Raw genomic sequence first — 22,481 nt, forward strand, 5'->3', positions numbered from 1 at the left:
TCTGGCAAAATGTTTTCTAAGTAACTTAAAACACATAATTGCAGGTGGTCTAATGAGTCAGTGTTACCTTGGACGCAAAATTCATAAAGTCTGTATTATATGAAATGGAGAGAGATTTACCTGGAGGCGATGAGCTTAATGAGCATTTTGTGACTCGCTTGGTGAAAGCATGAATGCAAGGGGCGTTAATTAATGTGTCGTTATGCACTTTAGATTTATTAAAGACAAGAACTGCTAGGGAATGTGATACAGGATTCACATCATGTTACAGTTTCGTAGCTTGATGAGTATACATGATTTACTTTTTAATGTGGTGAATTAGACCGAGATCAACCATTGAAAAAGAGAAAAGTCCTTGACATTTGAAGATAGAACTGACTTTATTCACAAAAAGCATAAGCAGCCGTCACAGCGTTGTGTACCCTGATGACCTCACTGATCTGACTCACCTGGGCGGTTAAGTTCTCTTTGCAAGTGTTTGTGTGTGGGATTTTGCTTTTATGTTGGCTGATCCTTAAAGCTAAATTATGATTAAGTGGCCGAAATTGAAGCGCTTAATTGTCTGTGAAAGAACCTCTTATGATGCTACAGTATCGTTCTATTTCTTTAATGTTCCTGCACAACGATACCAGAGCATCCTTGATAATTCGGTTTGTGAAGTTTTATATTTGATTTTGCCATCTTTTAACATCGATAATTCTTAACTACAATAAAAAAAAACAACAACTCAGGAATTTGATCAGTGTTGCATTAGTCATTATTTCCGGTCCATCCGTATCATCTTTAAAAGAATGTGTGCACAAGCCAGTCAGCAACACTAGCAAGGTCAGTAATTCACCTGGGCCGACTGTCGGCCTGATAACACACTTTATCTACATCACCTGACACAACATCTCACACTAAGTGGCTCCCTACTTTAAAATTTAAAAAATCCTGACTGCAGTTTGGCCAGTTGAAATGTTTTGATTGAAATTGCATCAGATCTGGTGCCAGAAACTTCTGACGGTGCCGCTGAGGTCTCACCCTGTCTTAGTTGTGGATCACTCAATGAATCTTTCTCTTTCATTCTGGACGCTACTCTACACTGGCAGCAGCGTTCATCTTTCTGAGGTAATATCCATGGAACTATCACATGGGAGGGTCGGCTGTGAAAGGTAGCTCGTGCTGGGGGGGGGGGGGGGGGAGACACATAAGGGCAGAAAATCTTGTAAAGTTGAGGTTAAAGGAGCCGTGTTCTGCGCGCTTTCTTTTTTCCTTTCTTATCAGAAACATTACGACGGATGGCAGATTTACGTGGATGCAATTGATCCGTGAGTGGCACATCAGTCTGGGCCTGAATCAAGATTTTTAGCAGCTGCCTGGCCGTCCATCCATCACAATGATCTCTGGTGTGCCTGATCCAGGCCTGTCACACAGAGATGGCCAACCAACACTAGCATGGGGGATGGTGTGGTAAATACTGGGACAGTCATTTATTTCAATTCACTGTGTGTCTGCAGGCGTCTCTCATGGGGAACAGATTCATGCTAATTCGTTATAGTATGCATAGGAAATCTCGTCTAATGCTGCATTGCAAAATCAATCCTATCCTTGCCCGAGGCTGCTTCATCTATAAAGGCGTTTGTCTCGTGCGTCCTACCTGTGTGAGGAGGCCCTGTGCTGTATCAGTGTCAGCATTCATTGGGTCTGAGTGGAGCGCTCTGATCCCGGCCAAGAAGCTGTTGCCCAAGATTAACCCAGGCTGTTTTGTTGCATAGCAGCTGAGGACGTGTGTGTGTGTGTGTGTGTGTGTGCGCGCCAGGGGTTCCTCATGTTGTGAGGACATAAATCAGTCACATGATGGGGACTCACCTCCCTTTGGGGGACATAAACCAAGTCCTTGTCATGTAAATCACTAAGGTAAGGTAAGTTTTGCACTTGTCTCCACGAAATGAATGTAAGTCAATGTAGTGTCCTCTGAAGTGATGGAAACACCCCTGTGTGTGTGTGTGTGTGTGTGTGTGTGTGTGTGAGTGCATGTTTAAAGGGATGAGAATCAGAAAGTAGGGTGCTTGCTTGCTCCCACTCTCAGTTTTGTCTGGTGGCATCCTCCTCAGGATGAGATGTGACAGCGCTGGATGATCTAATCATGGATGTCACAACGTAGCTGCTTATTAACGGAGATTTCAAGGGCAAACATTTCCATCATTAGTTGTGTACTGTGTAATGGGAGAGAGCTTCATGAGCAAGCGCAGCACTGAATGATGGATCCAGCTAATGTCACCGAGGCACAAGAGGGACGACTTGTCTCCTTTCATTTTTTTGTGCGTCCATTTTAGGAAGCGTCTTGATGAGGATCTTAATTTATAGAACATGCATTGATACATTGTATTCTTCTAGAGGATGAGATCTCAGCGGTAATTATAGTCTTCCTTGAGAGCTGAGTGGGAAGGAAGTGTCATATATAGTAAAAATCACCAGGGTTACTTTCATGATGGAAATGTTTTACACTATTTGCATATTAAGAATCCTGAAGAGGCAGCGTCAAAGATGTGAAAATACCCGGTGCTTCACAGTGCTACAAGGGCCTCATTGATCTCTGATATCCATGCTGCAAATGGTAACTCCCCGACAGTGTATTTTCTTCTTCTATCTTTGGGGTCGGTGTAGGTTTACAGTTAGAATGAAATATATTATCCAGAAAACATCTCCATCATACATTTTTGTGTACGTGTGTGTGTGTGGTTATTCATCTTCTTTAAGGTTCAGGGATGTCCCAAAGAGATGGTCTCCCAAGTTAACTGTCTGTGTGTTATGGAACACTTGTGTATACCGACTCAGTAAACGTGATATTTGTATTTTATTTACTGATGTAGACTTTCATTTTTATTTATTTTTTGGCAACGTACGTCGATTTCTGTCAGCCGAGAGTGTGAGCATGCTAGAAGTAAGCGAGAATGTGATTGATTTTTGATCATCTTTATCGACTGAAACTCTCCTTGCTCTCCTTTTTTTCAGCCATGCTAGTACTCTGGCTTCAGTCTGTATATCTCAATCCCAGACACTGTAGTCCAGACAGAAATATTTCAAGAAAAGAATGTCTCGTGGACCCCTTTGGACCATGCAAACCTGACATCCTCTTGTCTGGTACCATCTTCCTCATGCAAACTTGTAGTTTTCGGCTATTTAGGGTGTGGTAGCGCTCACATTTAAAACATAACTACTAGCAGCCGTACCCGGATTTCACTACTAGTAACTGATGATGCTTTGCTGTCTTCGTCTCTGCAAAATCAGCAACACGTCCAATAATAGCTGACAACAAAGATCAATGAAGAGTCCAAACAAAGGTCATTTCTCATTGCTGTCCTTTTTCTGGTGGAGGCTTGTGGATGGCCAGCACAATGGGCCAGCCTGTTCTGTTTTAGTGGTGCTGACCACTTCCTCTTCTTCTACACTGCCTATTTGCAGTTGTGTGGCATTGTCGTTATCACCATCTTCTTACGGAATGACTCACTCCAAACCTGGCTTATTCAAACCCCTTAATGTAAACGGCTTTATCTTAGGATGCCTCTTTTGGGGCATTACTAAAATTGGCTTCAGACTTCTTTGATATTTTAAGGGAAAAAAGCTATGGACTTAACATAAATTGCTACTTGATGGTATCAGTGTGATTTCATGTGTAGTTTTGGTCTACAACCTTAAAGTACAGAGTTCAATAAGCAACCCTCTGACCAGCACTGAGACTGTTAACACTTTTGTGTCTTGTTGTGGATGCTAGAGCAGCTGGTTAGTGGGTATTCAGTGCATATAAGGGATGAGCATGTCCACTTGTCTGTCAAGGCATCCGAGCAGCAAAGGTTTTTTGTTTGTCTGCAATTTCATAAAGAGGGCAGGCTATGACCATTAGCGTCAGACAGGAAGCCTTAAGTCCTGATGCAGTCCGAGATTACACTGTATCATCAGAATATTTAATGAATTGTTCAAGCTAAAAGATTTTCCCACTCATTCTTCAATTTGGGAAACTGGCAGCGTCCGACTAAGAGTGGATCCCCGCCAACCTGCGGTCATCCACGCACGCATTTAGTTTAATATGCTCAAAATGAGTAGATGGGGAGAGAATGTTCATTCCCTGACTATCGTGTTCTATATGTGATCACACACTGTGGATATGCCGGGGCCAAGCTCTTTCTAATGATGTCTGGGAGCCCCTGATACCCACACCCGACCTCTACCTCTGAAGGTGATAAGAGGGATGCTGTGATACTGCTGGATTGGACAGAGACGGTGATTACAGTGGGTTTTCTTCGCAGCATCCATGAGCTAAGAGACGCTCACACAGGCATGCACATTTTGCCGTGTTAAACCAAACCAACTGCATCTCTAAAATAATTATTCCAGTTTGTCTTACAGTTGCAGGTATGTAGCAAGCAGATGTGAATGCTTTAAATCCTTTTGTATACCTATAATACATTTACTTGTACTTAATGAGGTACTGTGCACAGTGCCATGTTTATGCTTGTAGCTACTGTTGTGTAGTTAGATACCTAATTACCTGGCTTAGTGGTTTGTGAAAATGTCAGCTGTTACAGTGCCCTGTGCCACTTAGAAAGTGGAAGGTGCTGTTGTGTTTACACACACTCTATGTATGGCCTACATACTGTTCTAGCAAGAAAATGGAGACTGTAAATCCGATGGTTCTACCTGGCTGTGTTCAGCGCCACGATGCCACAGACCTTATTCATCCACACGTGTCGTAAAAACACCCCCAGCCTTATCCACAGCTCTTCCAGCAAGACATCATTTGTATTTGTGTTAGGCTCGAATGACAGCACCATGACTACTCGACACATTTTACACAATGTCATTGTTCTTCCAATTAGAATCCAACTCCGATGCATGAACACATTAAAGGACCGGGGTGCTCCTAGTGTCTCATTTTCAACACTCAAGGTATGGCAAGGGTTACATATTTATCTAAATTATGCAACATACAAATCACCAGGATAGCAGCTGACACAGATATGAGTTAACCATCAGGAAGAAGATCATGTGGATGATGAAGTTGAGGATAATGACGGCCGCGTTGATGATGAAGACCATAAGCCTGATGGCTGCAGTGATCATGCAGATGTTGATGAGGTGATTATATCTCTTTAATCTTCCAGCTGAATGAAAAATCATATCCGTAAACACTTAGCATCTGAAGGGTGGCGGCGGTGGTGGGGGGGTCTGCAGATAAAAATCACAACTTAAAAGCAAATGTTTAGAGTGGAGGATGCTTTTATTACGAGTGCCAGTAATGATCCTGCATAATGAATTATTTTACTGTACATCAGATAAAACAGTATCCAATCAGGATGTACAAGAATCTAATGAACTCTCAGTACTTGACGGTAATTATTTTGACAGATCTGCAACACCACAATGTTTCATTTATAATGGTGTTTTGACACATTTTGACTTGTTAAAAAAAACAAAACCTGCAACTGCTGCTATTTGGATATTTGCGCTAAGCCACATTGCAATTTTGATAATATTGTGCACTAAAAAAAACAAAAACAAATTGACCAATCCATCATCAGTGACAAGGAACACGCTCACCCCTCCCAAATAAAACACTCTCAGCGAAATAAATAAATAAATGACATCCACATGTAATTAAAGTTTCAAGTCTCACCACAGCCACTATAGATGAGTGCATGTTTGATCATAAAAGATTGAGTTATTCCAATGAAGTTGCCTCCAAAAAAAGAATGAGGACTGCCGAAAAAGTAGAAGGAATAAATGTAAGATTCATAAAGCCGGGAGAGGAAGAGAGTGTTGTTTGGAACATGACATACATTTGGAGTGGGGATCCTGTCAGGCACTCTGGAAAATATGAATCTCCCTCCTAGCACTGAGAGCTACGAGGTAGAAACCCACAGGATGAAGCAAGAAACAACATCAGTATTTTCCAATTACGACTCCAACCAAATAATCTTGCTGTCCAGCGTGTCAGGTGCAAGGGGGGGTTAGTGTTTACTGGCTGAGTCACAACATACAGTAAACAGAGCCTGGGAGACAAAAGGCAAGGTGACACGGGAGGAGCATTACCTTCCCGATGGAATCCCATGGCTGATAATTAGATGGCACGCGATTAAAAGTCAAACCTTTTGACACTTTTGTTACACATAATATGTGAGAATGTGCTTCCCCAAAAGCAAATGACCATCAAACATGTGTGTTCATTTTTAAAACCTGTTTAAGTATCACACACAGGGGCGCCTAGGTAGTTTAGCTGTTTCTGGCATTGCCTACCAACACCAGGGTCGCTGTTCCGTTCCGTAGAGACTAGGGATACATCGATTTATCGGCTCAATATTGGTGTCTGTGGGTATACACACAGTTGCCCCAGTTGTGTGCTTGGTACACACACTTCCCTGCACCAGGTGCCTGCAGCTGCAGCTTTCTCCATGACTGGCACCGTGCCGTGTGAGTGATCAGCACAGGTGCTGTGCACAATAGGCCGTCCTATCCTGCGCATGAAAATCAACAACAGGTAACAGATACGAATGTGAGTAACAGAGGAATGTCATCTATGTGAGGGAGACTTACCGAGTTCTCAGCGTGGTTGTTTTTGCCGTGGTCATTGGTGCAGATCATCATCTGGGGCTCTGCTGCGGATTCTTGCTGTCTGAACAGTGATGATTTTTACAAGCTTCTAGTGAGGGGCCACCTGAGACCAAGTGTTCCCGCTTATATGCTGTCAAAGATGGGTGTACATTGGATAAGCTCAGCATGCCTGTGGAGCCTCTGCTCCCGCCAACAGGAGATAAGCTAACGTTAGCAGGTGAGCCTGCAAACTTCTTGTCGTTGGGGAGTACAGTTACAACTGCTGATAACAAACATGGGGGGAAGAACCAGAAATACCTCAACTCGCCGCTTCTGCTTACGATCAGTCATTTCTGTAACAAAACAACATTAGCTTAGTTAACTGATAGGTCAAAGGGTATGCAACATGTAAAGCTGATGGAAGTTTTAGTTACCATCTGCTGGATAAAATGGAAACTACTTCAAAATATCTGAAGACCCGATGAAGATGGCACGTCAACCAACAGGGTGATACAGTACGAAGGTGAACTTCTCAAACTTTGAATAAAAAGTGACAGCAGTAGTGTGCCTGTGCGGTTTGTTTGTGAAAATAAAGAAAATGTTAGCTGTGTGGGAGTATTGCACTCTTTTGGAGGAAGTTCAGCAATGTTTGCAAGGTGTCTGTGACATTTCGAGTTATAAAATATTGAATATCAGTTCAGTCTATATAATTGGCCAAATTGTTGTTATTTTGAATACCAGTATTGGCCTGTAATTTCCATACCAGTGTATTTGTGGTTGTAGGCACATTAGATTTTGTCTGTGCGTGGGAAGGGTTTGTGTTCCTGCTCCCTATACGTGCGCCTCTTCTGGTTGGACCGGGGAGGGGAAGTGGGCGGAATAGCATGATCCTCCCATGCACTTCAAGCTCCTGGTGAAACTCCTCACTGTCACATAAAAAAATGTTGCCAACAGCTCCAACGTGTAATGGAGGAAGCATGTGGTAGTCCCAAGATTGGCCGAAGGGGTGGAGCAACACCCGGCAGTCCGGATATGCAGTTGAACTGGTGGAGAAAAGGGGGAGTGAGGGTGTTGATGAGTCTCACATGCTGAGGCTGCGTGACAAAGCATCAAAATGTGACACCCTGCTGTGAAAATTCAGCAGCTGCAAAGCATGTTTTAATGCAGTGATGCAATAGTTACTTTTGAGAGACTAAAGAACTACAAGAATAATGTTTGTGGAGCAGAACTGCTAAGTCCAACAGTAACAAACCACCAGAGACCAGCTGACCAACACACAGCAGAGGACTCACTTAAACAACTCTGAGGTGATGAAATAGGTTGAAGCTCTGTATGTGCCTGTTCAGCCTCTTGGAAAACTAAAGCTTCTCTCTACTTAAGCATCATGGAAACACAGTGGATCCCCTAAGATTCTCATACACACACACAGGCCAGTTGCATTGTAATTTAGACATGTGAATTTATTAGTTAATGCTGGTAATGTTAATATAGTGTTTTAGTGGACTAGCTTAGCAGTAATACTGTTTAGGTTTGCCTTTATGAGCGTACAGTTCATGATTTATTATAAACAGTTTGTCAGTATCAAATATAAAAACTCGACCTCAGGAGGACACTATCCCCGCTGACATTGGGTGAGAGGCGTGGTTCACCCTGGACGGGTCGCCAGTCCGTCACAGGGTCATCAGGAGCAATTAGGGGCTCAGTATCTTGCTCAAGGATACTTGGACATGGGAAGTAAGGATCGAACCAGTGATCCTTCGGTTGCTTGACGGCCACTCTACCTCTGAGCCGCGCCGCCCCTATCAATCAACACCCCAAGAATCAATCAATAATTTTTGGGACTTTGTCAGCATACCTTGTGCTTTTCTGAAGTAAATCAAAAGTTAAAACCCAGATGTACTTCACCCATCTTGTTAACACCTGAACTTGTAAACGCAGTATCTCAGCTTTCAGGCAGTTCTTCACAGCCTCACAACGGCTGCTCTTGACCCACTTTTGTTGGATTTTTAGGACCTCTCATGGAAATTACATTTTGACTATCTTCAGAGTAAATGTGAGTAACAATTGGTGTCAAACATTCAGAGAAATTGAATGAGACAGCCTATTTGATATATAGTGGCATATTCCTTTTTGAAATGCAGGCTTGTAATCCGGGGATGGGATACATCTTGTAATACTGCAACAAATAGACAGTCCAATGACTTTCATTGAAATCATGAAGTGCAGTGCATTCTTTGCATCTTGCATGAGTTTAAAGCAGGGGGGGGGGAAAACCACATTGCTGTAAAGATTTTATCCCTATTTCCAGCACAGTAGTTACTAAAATATTAACTGTAATTTGGGTAATTAATTGGGTCATTTAAATGGATTAGAGGATGTCTCGACTCTTCAAATTGAATCACGTTAAAAGAAGTCGTCTTCATCAAGGAGTCTCTGGGTCGGAGAACAAAGACATAATTTATTCCCATCCAAACCCCAGCAACAACAGTTCACTTTTAGTCAGCAGCGTTGGAAGCTTCAGCTGGGCCAGACTGAGGTAGCAGCTTGTGAGAGTGATCCCACACAGCTGAGCAGCCTTCTGTGACTGCGTCCTGTGTGCTGCAGGGTGGAGGGCGGGTGCTGTCCTTGTAGCGGTGCTGTAGGTCCCCAGGCACTATCAGGGCCTGAGTGACAACCCCCTGCTGCCTTTCCCCTGCGTATATTTGCATGCATATCCTATTTATATACACTCCGCTTTCATTGCTGCACGACTTAAATCTTTTTCAACTGGCGAGAGCATAAATACAACAATTTCAGAAATGATTTCGCATTGCAACGATGCATTGAAATCATGAGGTAATCTGTGTATATTTAGTGCAAACACTGTTAACATCAGTCTGTCACCACATAAAATATATATTCCAGACTGCTGTATGTAATAAACACGTTACCGTTGTGTCAGATTCAAGCTTCTACCATGGTGAGACTGACCATAGTGCAGCATCCAAGGAAGATATATTGGATTTATCTGTTGACTTAATATCCAGAGCTCCCCGTTCTTGTTTATTAAATTGACTGCGATAAACGTGCACGACTGCATGATGAGAACACTCCTCCGTCCCTGTGAGAAGTGGTTTCAGAGAATATTAGTGCTCTAGCTGTGATCACAATCCAACATGCTGACAAGTTGTGGTCTGGTGGAGCGTTGAAATCCCCCCTGGTCACTCTTTGCCTGCTTTGTATCACTTCTCAAAAGACTTCTGCTGTTCCTCTGGAGCAGATTGCAGACTATCCACATTCAAGAAAAACTAATATTTGGTCTTCTTCACATCTTTCTAGTCCACAGTCCATTAAGGATGTTGGTTAACCAACGATGTCTCCTTTCTGGGGTTTTGTGTACCCATATCCTCTCCTGGGGACGCCTGATGGGATGAGGATTCTGCACGGTAGATTTGAAGCCCGGGTGATTTTTTAACGACCAGTTGAATGGAGAACTCCTCTCAGAGTTGGTTTCTGTGCATTGTGGCTACAAATGTGCACCTTTTTTCCCCCCAAGTTTGCCTCACACTCGCACAACCCCGGCATTGTCAAAGTTGCCCGACCTCGTGTGAGTTTACAAAACTCCACGGTTTACTTTGTTGTGTGTTGACCTGAACACAATGATGCGGTCATCATAGTTAGCATATCACCCGACTCTTTCCCAGAATCACCCGCATGGATAGTAAGAGGTTAATTTAGCAGGGATGGCAAATTTAAGTTGTTTCGGAGCTTGCTGTCATTGCTAGTGGAGATGTTGCTCCGCAGGAATGGCGAGAAAAGGTAAAGCCATGGATCAACGAATGTGAGGCCGTCTAGCGATTTAACAGTTCTGACCTTAGTGGAGCAATGAGGGAAGACTCAGGAAAACTGCTGACAACTCCGTGGAGCTGTCACCATCTTCCTTTATCCAGGTGACATCCAGACAGTGAGTACAGAGCTTAAAGTTAAGCATCATGTTGTTGTCGTCATTTTTTTTTTACCAAACAGACAGTACGCCACAATGTACGTCGTTTGGGATCTCGTCCCTCTCTTGTGTTTCCACCTTTGTCATTCCTTGGACTACTTCTAGCGTGGATAACGCTCCTCAGTACAAGTCAGTTATGTCCGTGTATTTTTGTTGCAACCTCTTTGTAGTTTTCATAGTAGTTCTACGTCATTGTCAGCCCAATCAAAGAAAGTTCAGGTCTCCCTTTTCCTCTGAAGTCTTTCTCCAACTGACCAGAGTAGACATGCCCAGTTTATGCGAAAGGTCATGAGATGTGTTTCTTCAGGTGTGCTGCTGTAGATATAAACTCATTTTGGCACGGTGCTCAAAACAATTGAGTGGACGGAGGCTTTCAAATGAAACTTTGTAAATGTGCATTCCAGTCATATGAAGTAATCAATTCCCACTTTCACTCTGTAATTACACGAACATGCCACTAGACAATTAAGTAATTCGTTATCAGGCAGCAAACAAAGTAAAGTTTAGTCAAAGTTTTTTCTTTCATCAGCTTCACCATTCACAAACTCGAATGTAAAGAGAAAAGATACAGAGGCACATTGAAAATAATGGAAAAGAAAATTTAATTATAAAAATATTTGATCTTGGAGAGCGTAATTTTTACATATGATATTTTTAATCCAAAGTCTCCATCAAAGAAAATCTGACCGTGTATGTAGGTCAAGTCAGACTTTCTTCCATATCAGTCTACATCAGATTTAATATTTAAAATGGGTAATTAAAAGTGTGTATCACTATTGCGTCCATTGTTTCTGTGTGTTGGTAACTGTGTTAATTTTTTACATCTCTTTTCTTGTTAGACATGAAACGTTTTACTTTTGCCTGCGATGCCTGTTCCCTCTAACTGAATTCTAATTGCTCTCGCAGCTGTGAACGTGAGAGGCAGAACAGACACAATAGATGTTTCTCTAAGCATTAGTACTTATACTACTATTCAATATTTGACACTTCCTTTTGTGCAAGCTGCAAATTCAGGCATTCAAGCACATGGTGTTACAACAGAAACATTTACTAATGAGCCAGGTGTGTCACATTTATGTGTGTAATTCAACGTGATCTCATAGTTGAAGCAGTCAGGTATTTTATTTTACTGTGACAGCAACATGGAATTAATTGAGCTGTGAAAGTAATGCTTGTATTGCCAAATGCAATAGAAATGATATACAATACTGCAGCTCAATGCACCTTTGGTTTTAGCTGTGTAGTGAAGGGAGGGGGTGGTCCTCCTACCCAGGGCTGGAACCTTAACATGCAAATGTCTGCTGTGACAGTCAGCAGGTATTCAGCTGTGGTGATGGTATGGCGTCTCGCTACCTTCCTGTTCTGGAAGTACGCCCGTGTGCTTAACACGCACAGGTTTGCTTCTCCAATCCACCCACCGGACTACCACTGCAGGGTTCCTCAGTCTCTAGTGCTCCACCTGTCTCAGGGGTCCTTCACTCAGCCTAAGTTAGGGCTTCCCTGCACAGCTGTCACACCACACACTTCTGATGATCCCTCCACCGTTAGCTAAGAGAGACGGTAGCTGTCCTGTCATGGTCTCAAACCCACTCTGTCTCGTAGGAATACATGACATCAACAGGAAACTGACCACGACTGGTTAACTCATTCCCTGCCAGCGATAAGATTTTCTGTCAATCTGTGTTTTCACTGACATGTGATACGAGGGCGTTATTAACCTCAGGGAAGAGTTCTTCCACATCCAAAAACAAGAGAAGAGGCCCCAAGAGTATGTGGCGCTGCACCAGGCCGACCTAGGAGAACTGGAGTAGGACAGAGGAAGTGGATGGATAGCCGGTTGTGTGGGAGGGCCTTGCAGCTCCAAGAAGCCAATTACTATCATTTCATTTTTATAGTACACAGTTGAAGTAAACATATGGGAGGGAGAAAAAAAAACACATTAGATAAAAATAAAAATATAATACATCTGCTTGAAAAATCACTGAAAATGAAAATGATAATGACCATCATTTATTTAAAAAAATAAAGTCTAGATGAACTTAACAGGAAATGTTTTTGGGTTTTTTTAAATGTAAGTAAAGGCTCTGTCCTTTCTTTTGATATTCTTTTTTCACAATCATTGAATAAAGCATTTGAAGGGTGAGGAAAGATCACACCTTTTGTAAAAAGTAAAATACTCACACGGAAAGAGTGAACACTGCATCATGTGGTGGTCACACAACATCTGTTTGCCTCCCACGTGAATATCATCCTTATTTATTTTCATTGACATTCCTCCCGCGGTGCCGCCACCTGATTCAAACACATGACATGCCACCACCATGCGGTGCTGTGTTAGGAGGTCGTGGTCCTTTCTCTTGTTTAAATGGCCCTGAAACATTCTCACCAACTGATCCTTCATGTAGCCCGACGTGCTCTTGATTTTGATCACGTGAGCCGCCGTCGTCATCGATGCTCCCTCCTGTTCCCGCACAGAAAACTTCAACAAGCAAAGCCTTCTTGACCTAAAGTTTGAGGTGAAGCTATTTTCTCTAGTAATAATATAATTCATACTTTAGGGCTGAAATTGCAATACGCCCGAGTGCAATATCCAAATCACAGGGGGGGATGCAGTATTTGCTCAAGGCTAAATGTGTGTAAAAATATTCTGAATGAAGTATTGCGGTGCTGCAGGGATATCGCAGCATGCAGATGATCTTCTACCGGCTAAAGAGAACATGTGCTTGGTACTGATCCCTGTTAAAATGTGAATAGTACAAAAATGATCATTCCTTCCCATATTGTGAATCACATCTCAATCACTGCAATATTTGCCAAAAATCATCAAAATTAGTACAAATTGTTCAGCCTTAATGAAATAATTATTTTCAAAAATAATTGTTGCTCACCCTGTTTTTATGGGAATAAAAAAAAAGATAGCGGTTCATGAGGAGATGAGGGTGGGGATGCCTCTGTGTCTATAAAAAGCCAACTGTAAAAAAAAAAACTCATCAGCCATTAAGGCAACAGCGAATGTCGTTCAGGGTAGCGCTAGATTTATTCACGAGCTGTGTCTCACCTGTCAGGGAATATTTGCCTTCCCTGCAACTGCCTCAGTCAAAAGGAATCTACCGCAAACACAAATCCTTTGCCCCAAAACTATCTACACTTCATCAGATATTTGCACCTCACCAAGGAATTGAATACACCAAACCATGGCCTGTTTTGATTTGATCCTCACTCAGAGTTTAAGCTCCAAGGTAGAGGAGGGGAAAAGATTGCAGATGCATGTTGAGAGGTCATTACATGCAAGCTCAGCTCACTCAATGCATAGACCCATGACAGATGTATTCCCCTGGTGTTGGAAGTGATTACTGACCCCCCCCCCCCCCCCCCCATGCATTTGCTCCTACGGGCCAAATGGGAAAAAAAATTCATAGTTTTGCAGGCTTCGTTAAAAGAAAGACGATGTTTTCAGCCTCCACCGGTCCTCTAATAGGAACACTGTTGGGAGAAAAGTAGGAGCTGGGAGTATTTTTTTGCAATATAACACCAGAAGCTTCTTGGGTTAAGTGTCGATGAGATATAAGAAAACATCCTTTAAATGCCTCTTTAGCAAGAAATAGCTCCTGCTTCTACTTAGATAAACATTCAGGTGTTTAAACGCACAAAACACTGGAGCTGCTAAATGACCTGATATTTAATTTAGTTTCGAAAATCTTACCTGTGTTCGCTGAAACACTGAACAATGAAGAACGTTCCTTGGCCCTGCAGTCTCTCCCGAGTGTAGCAGATTGACTCACAGAATCTGCAGCAGCTTAATGAACAGATAGCTTCAGAGAGTGTGCAATTATGATAATAAACTGACTGAATTGGGAGAGTTTCATGGTTAGTGGTTAAAATTTCAAAAGAAGCTGTGAGATTTCCAATGCTATACCTGCTGTATAGAAAGGATAAGTCACGCAGGCGGGCGTGTGGAGGTTTCTGGACTGTCACTTTTCTACACTTTGAGTTCGAAGTCTAATTTGCATTTTTAAAGTCAAACGTGTTTCTTCTCTCTTATTTTCAGTGTAATGTTTTGGGCTTCATTGTGTAGAAGGACGCATGTGCAGAGTTTGACGCTAGAGGGCTGATTTCACATTTGTTGATGAAAAGTGTCCTTTTTTTTCCTCTGTGCCTCACTGAAAATCTGATTTACAAACAGGAAGTGTGAAATCACAAAAAATTTCCAGAAGACGATCCTGGTGCAAAGTTCCACATACGCTCGTATAATTTGGAACCTTGAAGCCTCCAGTTGACAAGCAGTGAGAATATAGAGAAGTAGGAGACATCTTGTATCCAGCAGGTAAACATATGGAATGAAAGATAAGTGTGGATAATCTGGAGTGATGAATGAGGAGAGGAGATGGTGGCGTCTCCTCTGTCAACAGTAGCATGAGAACAACGTCAACTACAACCTTTCTATTGTGGTGGTCACTGAATCCCGTGGTTGACAAATCATGTTGTACAATACTGCATATCGGTATGAATGGCTGTTTGCACTGTCATGATAAAACAGTACAATAACCACACAACTCTCCTGGACTGTAGGTGTACTGTACAAGCAAAATAGGAATATTAAATCTCAAAATACTCAGGAAATAAAGGAGAAGTGAAAATCAGCCTCTGTATCCTGCAAAATGGACATTTTAGAGTTTTCTTTTTCTCAGGCAGGGCTTGCCCAGTGTGTGTGTGTGTGTGTGTGTGTGTGTGTGTGTGTGTGTGTGTGTGTGTCACCAGATTCAGAACACGATGGGTGACTGGCATGTTTTTTTTAAGTGAAGAAAGAACATGAAGCCCAACTGTAGGAGCGAATGTATTTGAGGGAACGTTAAACCCAAACTTGAAAAAAAAATTTAAATAAAAAAAAACCAGAATGTGAGAGGGTGTTGGAAGTAAATATTTATTCCCACCAAGATTTACATCTAAAATCTCATGACATGTGGTGCTTAAGCTGAAGATGTGTCCCGAATCTGCCCCCCCACCCCCCCCTTTTTCACATAATTGCAGAGAGATGACATTATCAGACTAACACAGGTGAACTTGTGTGTGTTCCCTCTGCTCCTCGTCTTTACCTTCACAGTATAAATGGGATTTTTGGACGATGGTGGAATGAACGTGGGTAAAAATATATAATATAATTTGAAACTGGATAGATTTTTATCTTAGTATTGGAATGCAACTCCCGTGTCTTGAAATCAGCTCGACTTCAAGCTTCACCAACGGTGCGATTCCCGTGAAATGTTCTCCATGTCGTCAGTCAGCCATGTTATGCAAGCACAATACGATACGCTGATTGTCAGCCAGCTTTGTATCGTTACAGCGTGGGTAGTAAATGAACAGTTTAACTTACATTTCACGTCATCTGTGTGCTCATTCAAACTACCTACTGAATAGTACATGGAGACAAACAGCCCCCACCCTCAGGTAATCCCCCACCCCACCCCCCCACATCTACTCTACTTTACTCAAATCTTGAAAGTCCAAGTTAAAAGCCCACATGTTCACCTGCGGTTATCGCCACTGGTTCATTTTATCTTTCTCAGTATCTGTTTATTTTTAAAAGTGTCCTTGGGTTTCTAGAAAGGCGCTATATTCAAAAACAAAAACAACAACAACTGTGGAATGGTTTGAAACTGTTCACCAAGAAGTGCAGTCGGATGACAGATATTATTAAAATCAAATGGATGAATTGCTGTCACAACAGTAAAAATCTTTCAGCCAATTATAAGACCCTCCACTTCTTCTGCGGTGTATTTAGTTTATTTGTGTTGTAGCTGATTGTTTTGATTCTTTGAGTGTTTGGCTAAAGTACAGTGTTAGGGGCACCGCTCGCGCATATGAACTGGTGTCGTGTTGTGCCTTACCTTACCAGGTCCAAGTCAAAGGAGCTCAGTTTATTATCAGGAGAACAACCAAACAAGTCCAACTGCCATTAATTTATAAAGACAATCACTTCTTTTAACCCTGGTGTTGCCGCTAGCTCCAACTAGATCATGTTTCATGGAGAGAAAATGACATGAACTTTACCCTGCGTACATGGAATAGCGGTTTCTAGCGGTACCGAGCAGATTTGGAAACCGGTGCGTTCCGGTTATTGTGGGTTTTCTGTCTTTTGAACCCACAGCTTTTGTTATTTTTTTTTCTCCTCGTGTTGCGTCAATTTCAAACATGTACATTTCAGAACAAGGTCGTCTTTGCAGTGGTGAAACAGATACCTCACTGTTAGCGGAGGGTGTGTATTATTAATCATCAGAACCCCGTTGCTCTTTGAGTGTAGGCTACTGTTAAAGTGCTGTTATCACGTGAGATGGGAGAATACTGATGTGTACTTAGATCAGAAGTACTGAAGCGGGAGTGTGTGTGCAGCTGGGGCAGACTCCAGAGAAGCATTTCACACACCACCCTGGCAAATTGCAATTCATCCTAGGAGGAGGGCGTCAGTTTTATGACCTTCCGGGATGCAACTATTCCTATGATAAACCCGTCTATCAGAGAGGTTTTCTCCCAGCCTGGAGCTTTTAGACACTTTTGGGAGAAACTTTGATTTGTCTGCTGTGGTACCCCCCCCCCCCCCCCCCCCCATGCAAGTCTACCTTCAGCGAATAAACCCAACGGTGGCAGTCCTTCATCAACAGGAGCCCCAATAGAGGCTGTAATTCCCTGCAGACTCAAACATACATTATATTTTCCGTCTGACAGAGATGAAATTGGGCCAAACTTGCATGAAATAATTCTGCTCCCTGTTGAGAGACACCTTTAAATGATAAAGCAGCTCAGTTTAACACATACATGCGTAACATTTAACATCACACAAATCCCTCTCAACCTTGAACTTGACAAATTACTCAAAGTGATCTGCACTGCCTCCCAGTATTCCTTCCGCTTTCTGACAGGATGACTTTGGTGCCTTTTTTGAATGTTAAGAGCAGACAGTGAGACAAACACATCTAGGAGGCACACCCTCTTTTGTTTATCACAAAGTCTTGTTTTTTTTTTCTTTTTCTATTTCTCTCTCTCTCTCTTGTTTATTTTCCCAACTCAAACCACCTCTTTTTCATCACTTCCAGCCGCTGGCCTGTATGTGTTGTTTAGCTGTAACGTCTTAGCTTGAGCCTTGGGAGTGCAGAGGGCTTAAGGGGCTCAACATCGCTGAAGTTGGCCATGGATTGCACCAAAACATCTGTGGGGGTGCTTATGAAACACAGTTTTTCCCACTAGCTTCTTAGAAATCAGCACAGGTCTCATAAAACTGGTGAGGTGTTTGTTTCTGCTTGAATGCAAGGACAGAAGGTGGGGCACCAGGATTGATAGCATCACAGTGAAGGTCCAGATGCTGGAATCTCTCCGCCATAGATTATAGAAATCTCCTATAAAATTAGCAATGAACCACTGCTGAAATGAATCCTTCAAGCTTTCAGATAAACTTCTCCGTCAACTACGTATTCCCTCACTTGCATTTTATTTTGTAATTCGTCATGTTTTTCATAATGATCTCTTTAGTAGAAGATTTCTAGTAATAGTCCCCGCTATTCATTACATGTTCTCCTTTTATTTCTTAGGATGTTGCGAGGCTGAGAAGAATGGAGGCTGTTCCTAGGCTCCGTGCCTAGTTGACCCATGGAGAACTGAAAGAAACATTGCTGGATGGAGGCCAAGACACTGGATGGCGAAGACGAGGAAGCGCGCAGTATTGTGGATCACTTGTGTTGTTTGTTCTCTTTCTCAGACAATCCAAAGTAGATGCAAAGTATTCTTGCCGTGTGCCTCGCGCTTTCATGTGTCACCCATGGAACGAAAGGAATCAGGCTGAACAGTCAAGGCTGAAGAAACTCGGTTATTGCATGTGGGAAGTGCCGCTTTACTTCTGAAGAATTGTAGGTTGATAGCTTCAGCAGAGACGATATTTCCCCTCACTGCTTGGTTGGATACATCAGAAAGCACAAAGGAGCCAGTAGCTGTAGATAGACACCATCATGGGCAGGTACAAAAGCAAAGCTTCCTGGTTACTCTTCTTAGCTTGGTTGGTGCTAACAGGAATGGCTTTGGAATATGAGGGGGTTCCCGGTCAGTGGACACGCTACGGCCAATGGGACGCCAAGGCAACAGGGGAGCTCAGCTTCATTCTGAAAACCAACATCAGCAAAGCGTTGGTGCTCTATTTGGATGACGGAGGGAACTGCGACTTCCTGGAGCTTCTAGTCGCAGATGGGAGACTCCAGATGCGCTTCACCATTCATTGTGCTGAACCAGCCTCCCTGCACACTGAGACACGTGTCAACGACCAGCGCTGGCACAGAGTTCTTCTCTCTCGTAATTACAGAGAGACCAAGCTGATGGTGGATAACGAAGAGAAAGTGGCAGAGGTGAAATCCAAGAGGAAAGAGATGGTGGTGGTCAGTGACCTCTACGTAGGGGGCATCTCACCGGACGTGCGTCTCTCCGCTCTGACGTCTAGCACTGTTAAATACGAGCCACCATTCCAGGGTCTTATAGCCAATCTGAAAGTGGGGGAAGCGCTACCTTTGTTGTTGGATGGCCAAGCTGTTCACAGTGATTTGGAGTACATATGTGCCATACACCCGCCCTGTAACAACAAGGGGCTGTGCTCCGTCAGCCAAGGAGAGATCCTCTGTGACTGCATCAATACCAGCTACATGGGAAGGTACTGCCACGAAGGTAAGACAACTGTCACCTTTCTGTTTGGAGAAAAATACCACTAGTTTTGTGTCAGTATTGTTCTCGCTATGTTAGATGTTTTGCTCTCCAGATTTCAAGTGTTTTTGACAGCGTCGATGGAGACATGGTTGTATGTGTTCCTGAACAACAGCTGCTTTAGTCATAAATAATAGTTATAGGACAATAAACAACAGCACAAACAAGAATGTCATGAAGTCGCTGAGCTGACTCAAATGCATGATTGTCCAATATTTTAAACATGACCATCAAATGCAGGTTTTTTTTTTTGTCAGTGGGCTTAATGTATGGCTCATAAATGGTTAAACCATCTCATAAACATCCCATCTATGTACACGGTTCGTACCCTCATCGGGCTCTGGAGAATAATCAATAAAGCTATGACTCGGCTGCTGCTGTGTGAGACGGAGTCCATCTCTCTCAGCAGCACTGACAGTTATCTTCACAAGTCAAAGAGGATAACAGCTTCTAATATGACAGCTGTTTGATGTCATTTTCTTACTCCGGAAAGATTACAAAACACCAAGGATAGAATGTGACATTTTCAAGCGAGTTGGAAACTACTTGTAACTTATCGACTAGAAAGTGGAAGTAGTGCATTGAATTACTTTTAGCCACCAAAAACTTTGCCAAAAGGCCTCAAGTTTTCATTTTGCACGTTACAATGTTCTGTTATGAGTCATGAAAGGCTAAAAGGGGAGTTCCTCGCGAGGATGTCGTGAACTATATGACTAAAGTTCCAGGTGTTATTAATATTTTAACACTTACAGCAACACTGCAGAATATACTTGAATACAATTTATTTTTAAAAAAAACAAAGTTTTTTTTCATTTCCTGCTTTTTATTTATTTTGTAAAAAAATGTAAAAACCGAACCTTGATACGTCTCTTACAAATTGTTTTTTTGGTTTGTTTTGTTTTGTTTTTTTTGTGCCTGCTGACAAAACCGGGTTTTTTTAATGAGACTTTGGAACATTTGCAGCAGTGTTAGATCTGACAGATTTCCATCCATCCATCCATCCATTTTCTTCCGCTTATCCTGTGAAGGGTCGCGGGGGGCTGGAGCCTATCCCAGCGGCTTTCGGTCGAGAGGTGGGGTTCACCCTGGACAGGTCACCAGTCCATCACAGGACCAACACATAGAGACAGACAACCATTCACACTCACAGCCACACCTACAGTCAATTTAGAGTATCAATCAGCCTCATCCCCTCTTGATGTCTTTGGACTGTGGGAGGAAGCTGGAGTACCAGAAAGAACCCACACAGGAACAGGGAGAACATGGAGACTCACACAGGAAGACCCTGTGCCCGAGCCGGGACTCGAACTCGGAACCTTCTTGCTGTGGGGCGACAGTGCACCACCGCACCGCTCTCCTGACAGATTTTATTTATTTAATTTTTTTTAGTAATCATTGGGACATTTGTAGTTGCGCTTCCGCAACCAAAATGGTATTTTTAGTAAGATGATGGGTCATTAGCAGCCATGTTACTGCCTCCAAAAGCGAGTCATTTTAGTGAGGTGTTCAAGCACTAGCAGCCACAGTTTTGCTGACAAACTGTTTTTAGCAGGACTTCAAGACATTTCAAGACCTTTTTTAAGTGTACTGTTGGCATTTATTTGTATTTCAACCCAAAGCACGTTCTTTCGATACCAAACCAGACCCTCACCACAGCACTGTCACAACTATATTAAACTATTACATTTTCCAAAGTGAATAAAGGGAATATATGGCATTTTGCCCGCCTGCAGGCCGACTGACAGATGGTGTTGATGGACACTCATAGGATTATACATAAAAAGAATTGCTCATAACATCAAAAGAATGTTGTAAGAGAATACGTTGTCTGGTTTGGTAACAACAAAGCGACTCCGTGCTTCATCATTGATGCTTAGACATCACAGGTTCCGGCTCATGTAAATGTGGCGGTCAGCATGCATAAGGAGGATGAAAGTTTCTACAAAATATGTCATTACCAGCATCCATGTTGGGCTTGATGAAGATAGCCGACTGTCATTCCACTTCATGCAGTTAACTATGCATTTCTGTTTTTCTTTATATTCCAGCAGGTGTCCAGAAAGAAGTAGAAGGTAAGACAATGCATTATATAATGAGCTTAACACTGAGCATAATTTCTGATGCTGTTATTTGCGAAGGCTATTAAAGCAGCATCAGTGTGCGTGTGTGTTGTGTGTGTGTGAGAGAGAGAGAGAAAGAGAGAGAGAGGGAGTGTGCTGGCTATTATCAGGTTGTTATTGTCAGTTTGGACTGCAGTTCTGACATCCAACAAATTAAGCTGAAAGGAGATATACTACCACTGGTCACAAGGTCACTAAGGAAAAGCGCTTAATGTGCCGAATACTGATTGTATATATAATCAGTGTGCTCAAGGTGACTGGAGAGGTCTGTGGAGTACGTGGGTGTCGCACAATATGGAGAGCATTCATATATTGCATCACTGAAACCGGCCGCACAGAGATGCTTTGTTTTATTCTTTTGTAACGTCTGTATTCTTCCTCTTTCTAAGTGCCATATTTTCCTCACCTAAATTACTATTTACTGTTCTAAGTCTTTCTGTGTCTTTAATATGGAGATGAGATTCAAACACGATGGCATAAATCCTCGGGGCTGATTACCGAGGCCTTGACATTCATCAGCTTGCACTATTATTTTCATAATGTGACTTCCCAGTGTTGTTTTTCACAAGTGCATTTAAGATTATTTTCTTAAGAGGAACAAATCTTCTTTGGCATGAAAGGGGACATTTATTGGCAACATTTTAACCGAGCACAATTAAACAGGATTGGTTTCTAATGAGGGGCACATACTGAACGTGGGATGAAGACGGAAACAGAGGAAGGAGATTTGTTTAGTCGCCTTCAGAGCGAGATATCCATCACCCCAGTAAAGACTGGTGGATCTGATGAAAGGGCAGCCAACAGGCTCAGGGGACCAGCACAAGGTGCACTGGACCACTGCACATGATAAATCACTGTTACTAGCTAATAATGTATCAACCTATGCCACCTGATCTCCCAGCATCTGACGCTTCACCATCAGCTTATACTGATAGCATTTTGAAGACGCTCCATGTTTTTTGGTGGGTGAAGCTTCATGTGCTATAATTAAACGAGCAGACACAGTCCCTGTAGTACAGTATATGATTGTGTGCGTCAGTAATAGGTATCTCAGCACTCCCTCCAAAAACATTCAT

The 22,481-nt window shown here is 42.6% G+C and overlaps 1 protein-coding gene across 6 annotated transcripts in view; it reads left to right on the top strand.

The window, feature by feature from the left end:
* Positions 1 to 22,481, top strand: part of nrxn2a (neurexin 2a) — a 126,160-nt gene that overhangs the window by 5,216 nt on the left and 98,463 nt on the right. For 5 of the 6 annotated variants that reach the window (XM_086179143.1, XM_086179144.1, XM_086179139.1 and 2 more), the window contains exons 2-3: positions 18,133 to 19,249; positions 21,334 to 21,357. In XM_086179143.1, the coding sequence (XP_086035269.1) occupies positions 18,547 to 19,249; positions 21,334 to 21,357 (727 nt within the window). In that variant the 5' untranslated portion in view covers positions 18,133 to 18,546. The remainder of the gene's footprint in view (positions 1 to 18,132; positions 19,250 to 21,333; positions 21,358 to 22,481) is intronic. The other variant, XM_086179140.1, reaches the window with a different exon arrangement.

This window comes from Aulostomus chinensis, chromosome 15 (genome assembly GCF_037954235.1).
Source record: "Aulostomus chinensis isolate RoL2024-O1b breed Wild chromosome 15, RoL_Achi_v1.0, whole genome shotgun sequence".
NCBI classification, from domain to species: Eukaryota; Metazoa; Chordata; class Actinopteri; order Syngnathiformes; family Aulostomidae; genus Aulostomus; species Aulostomus chinensis.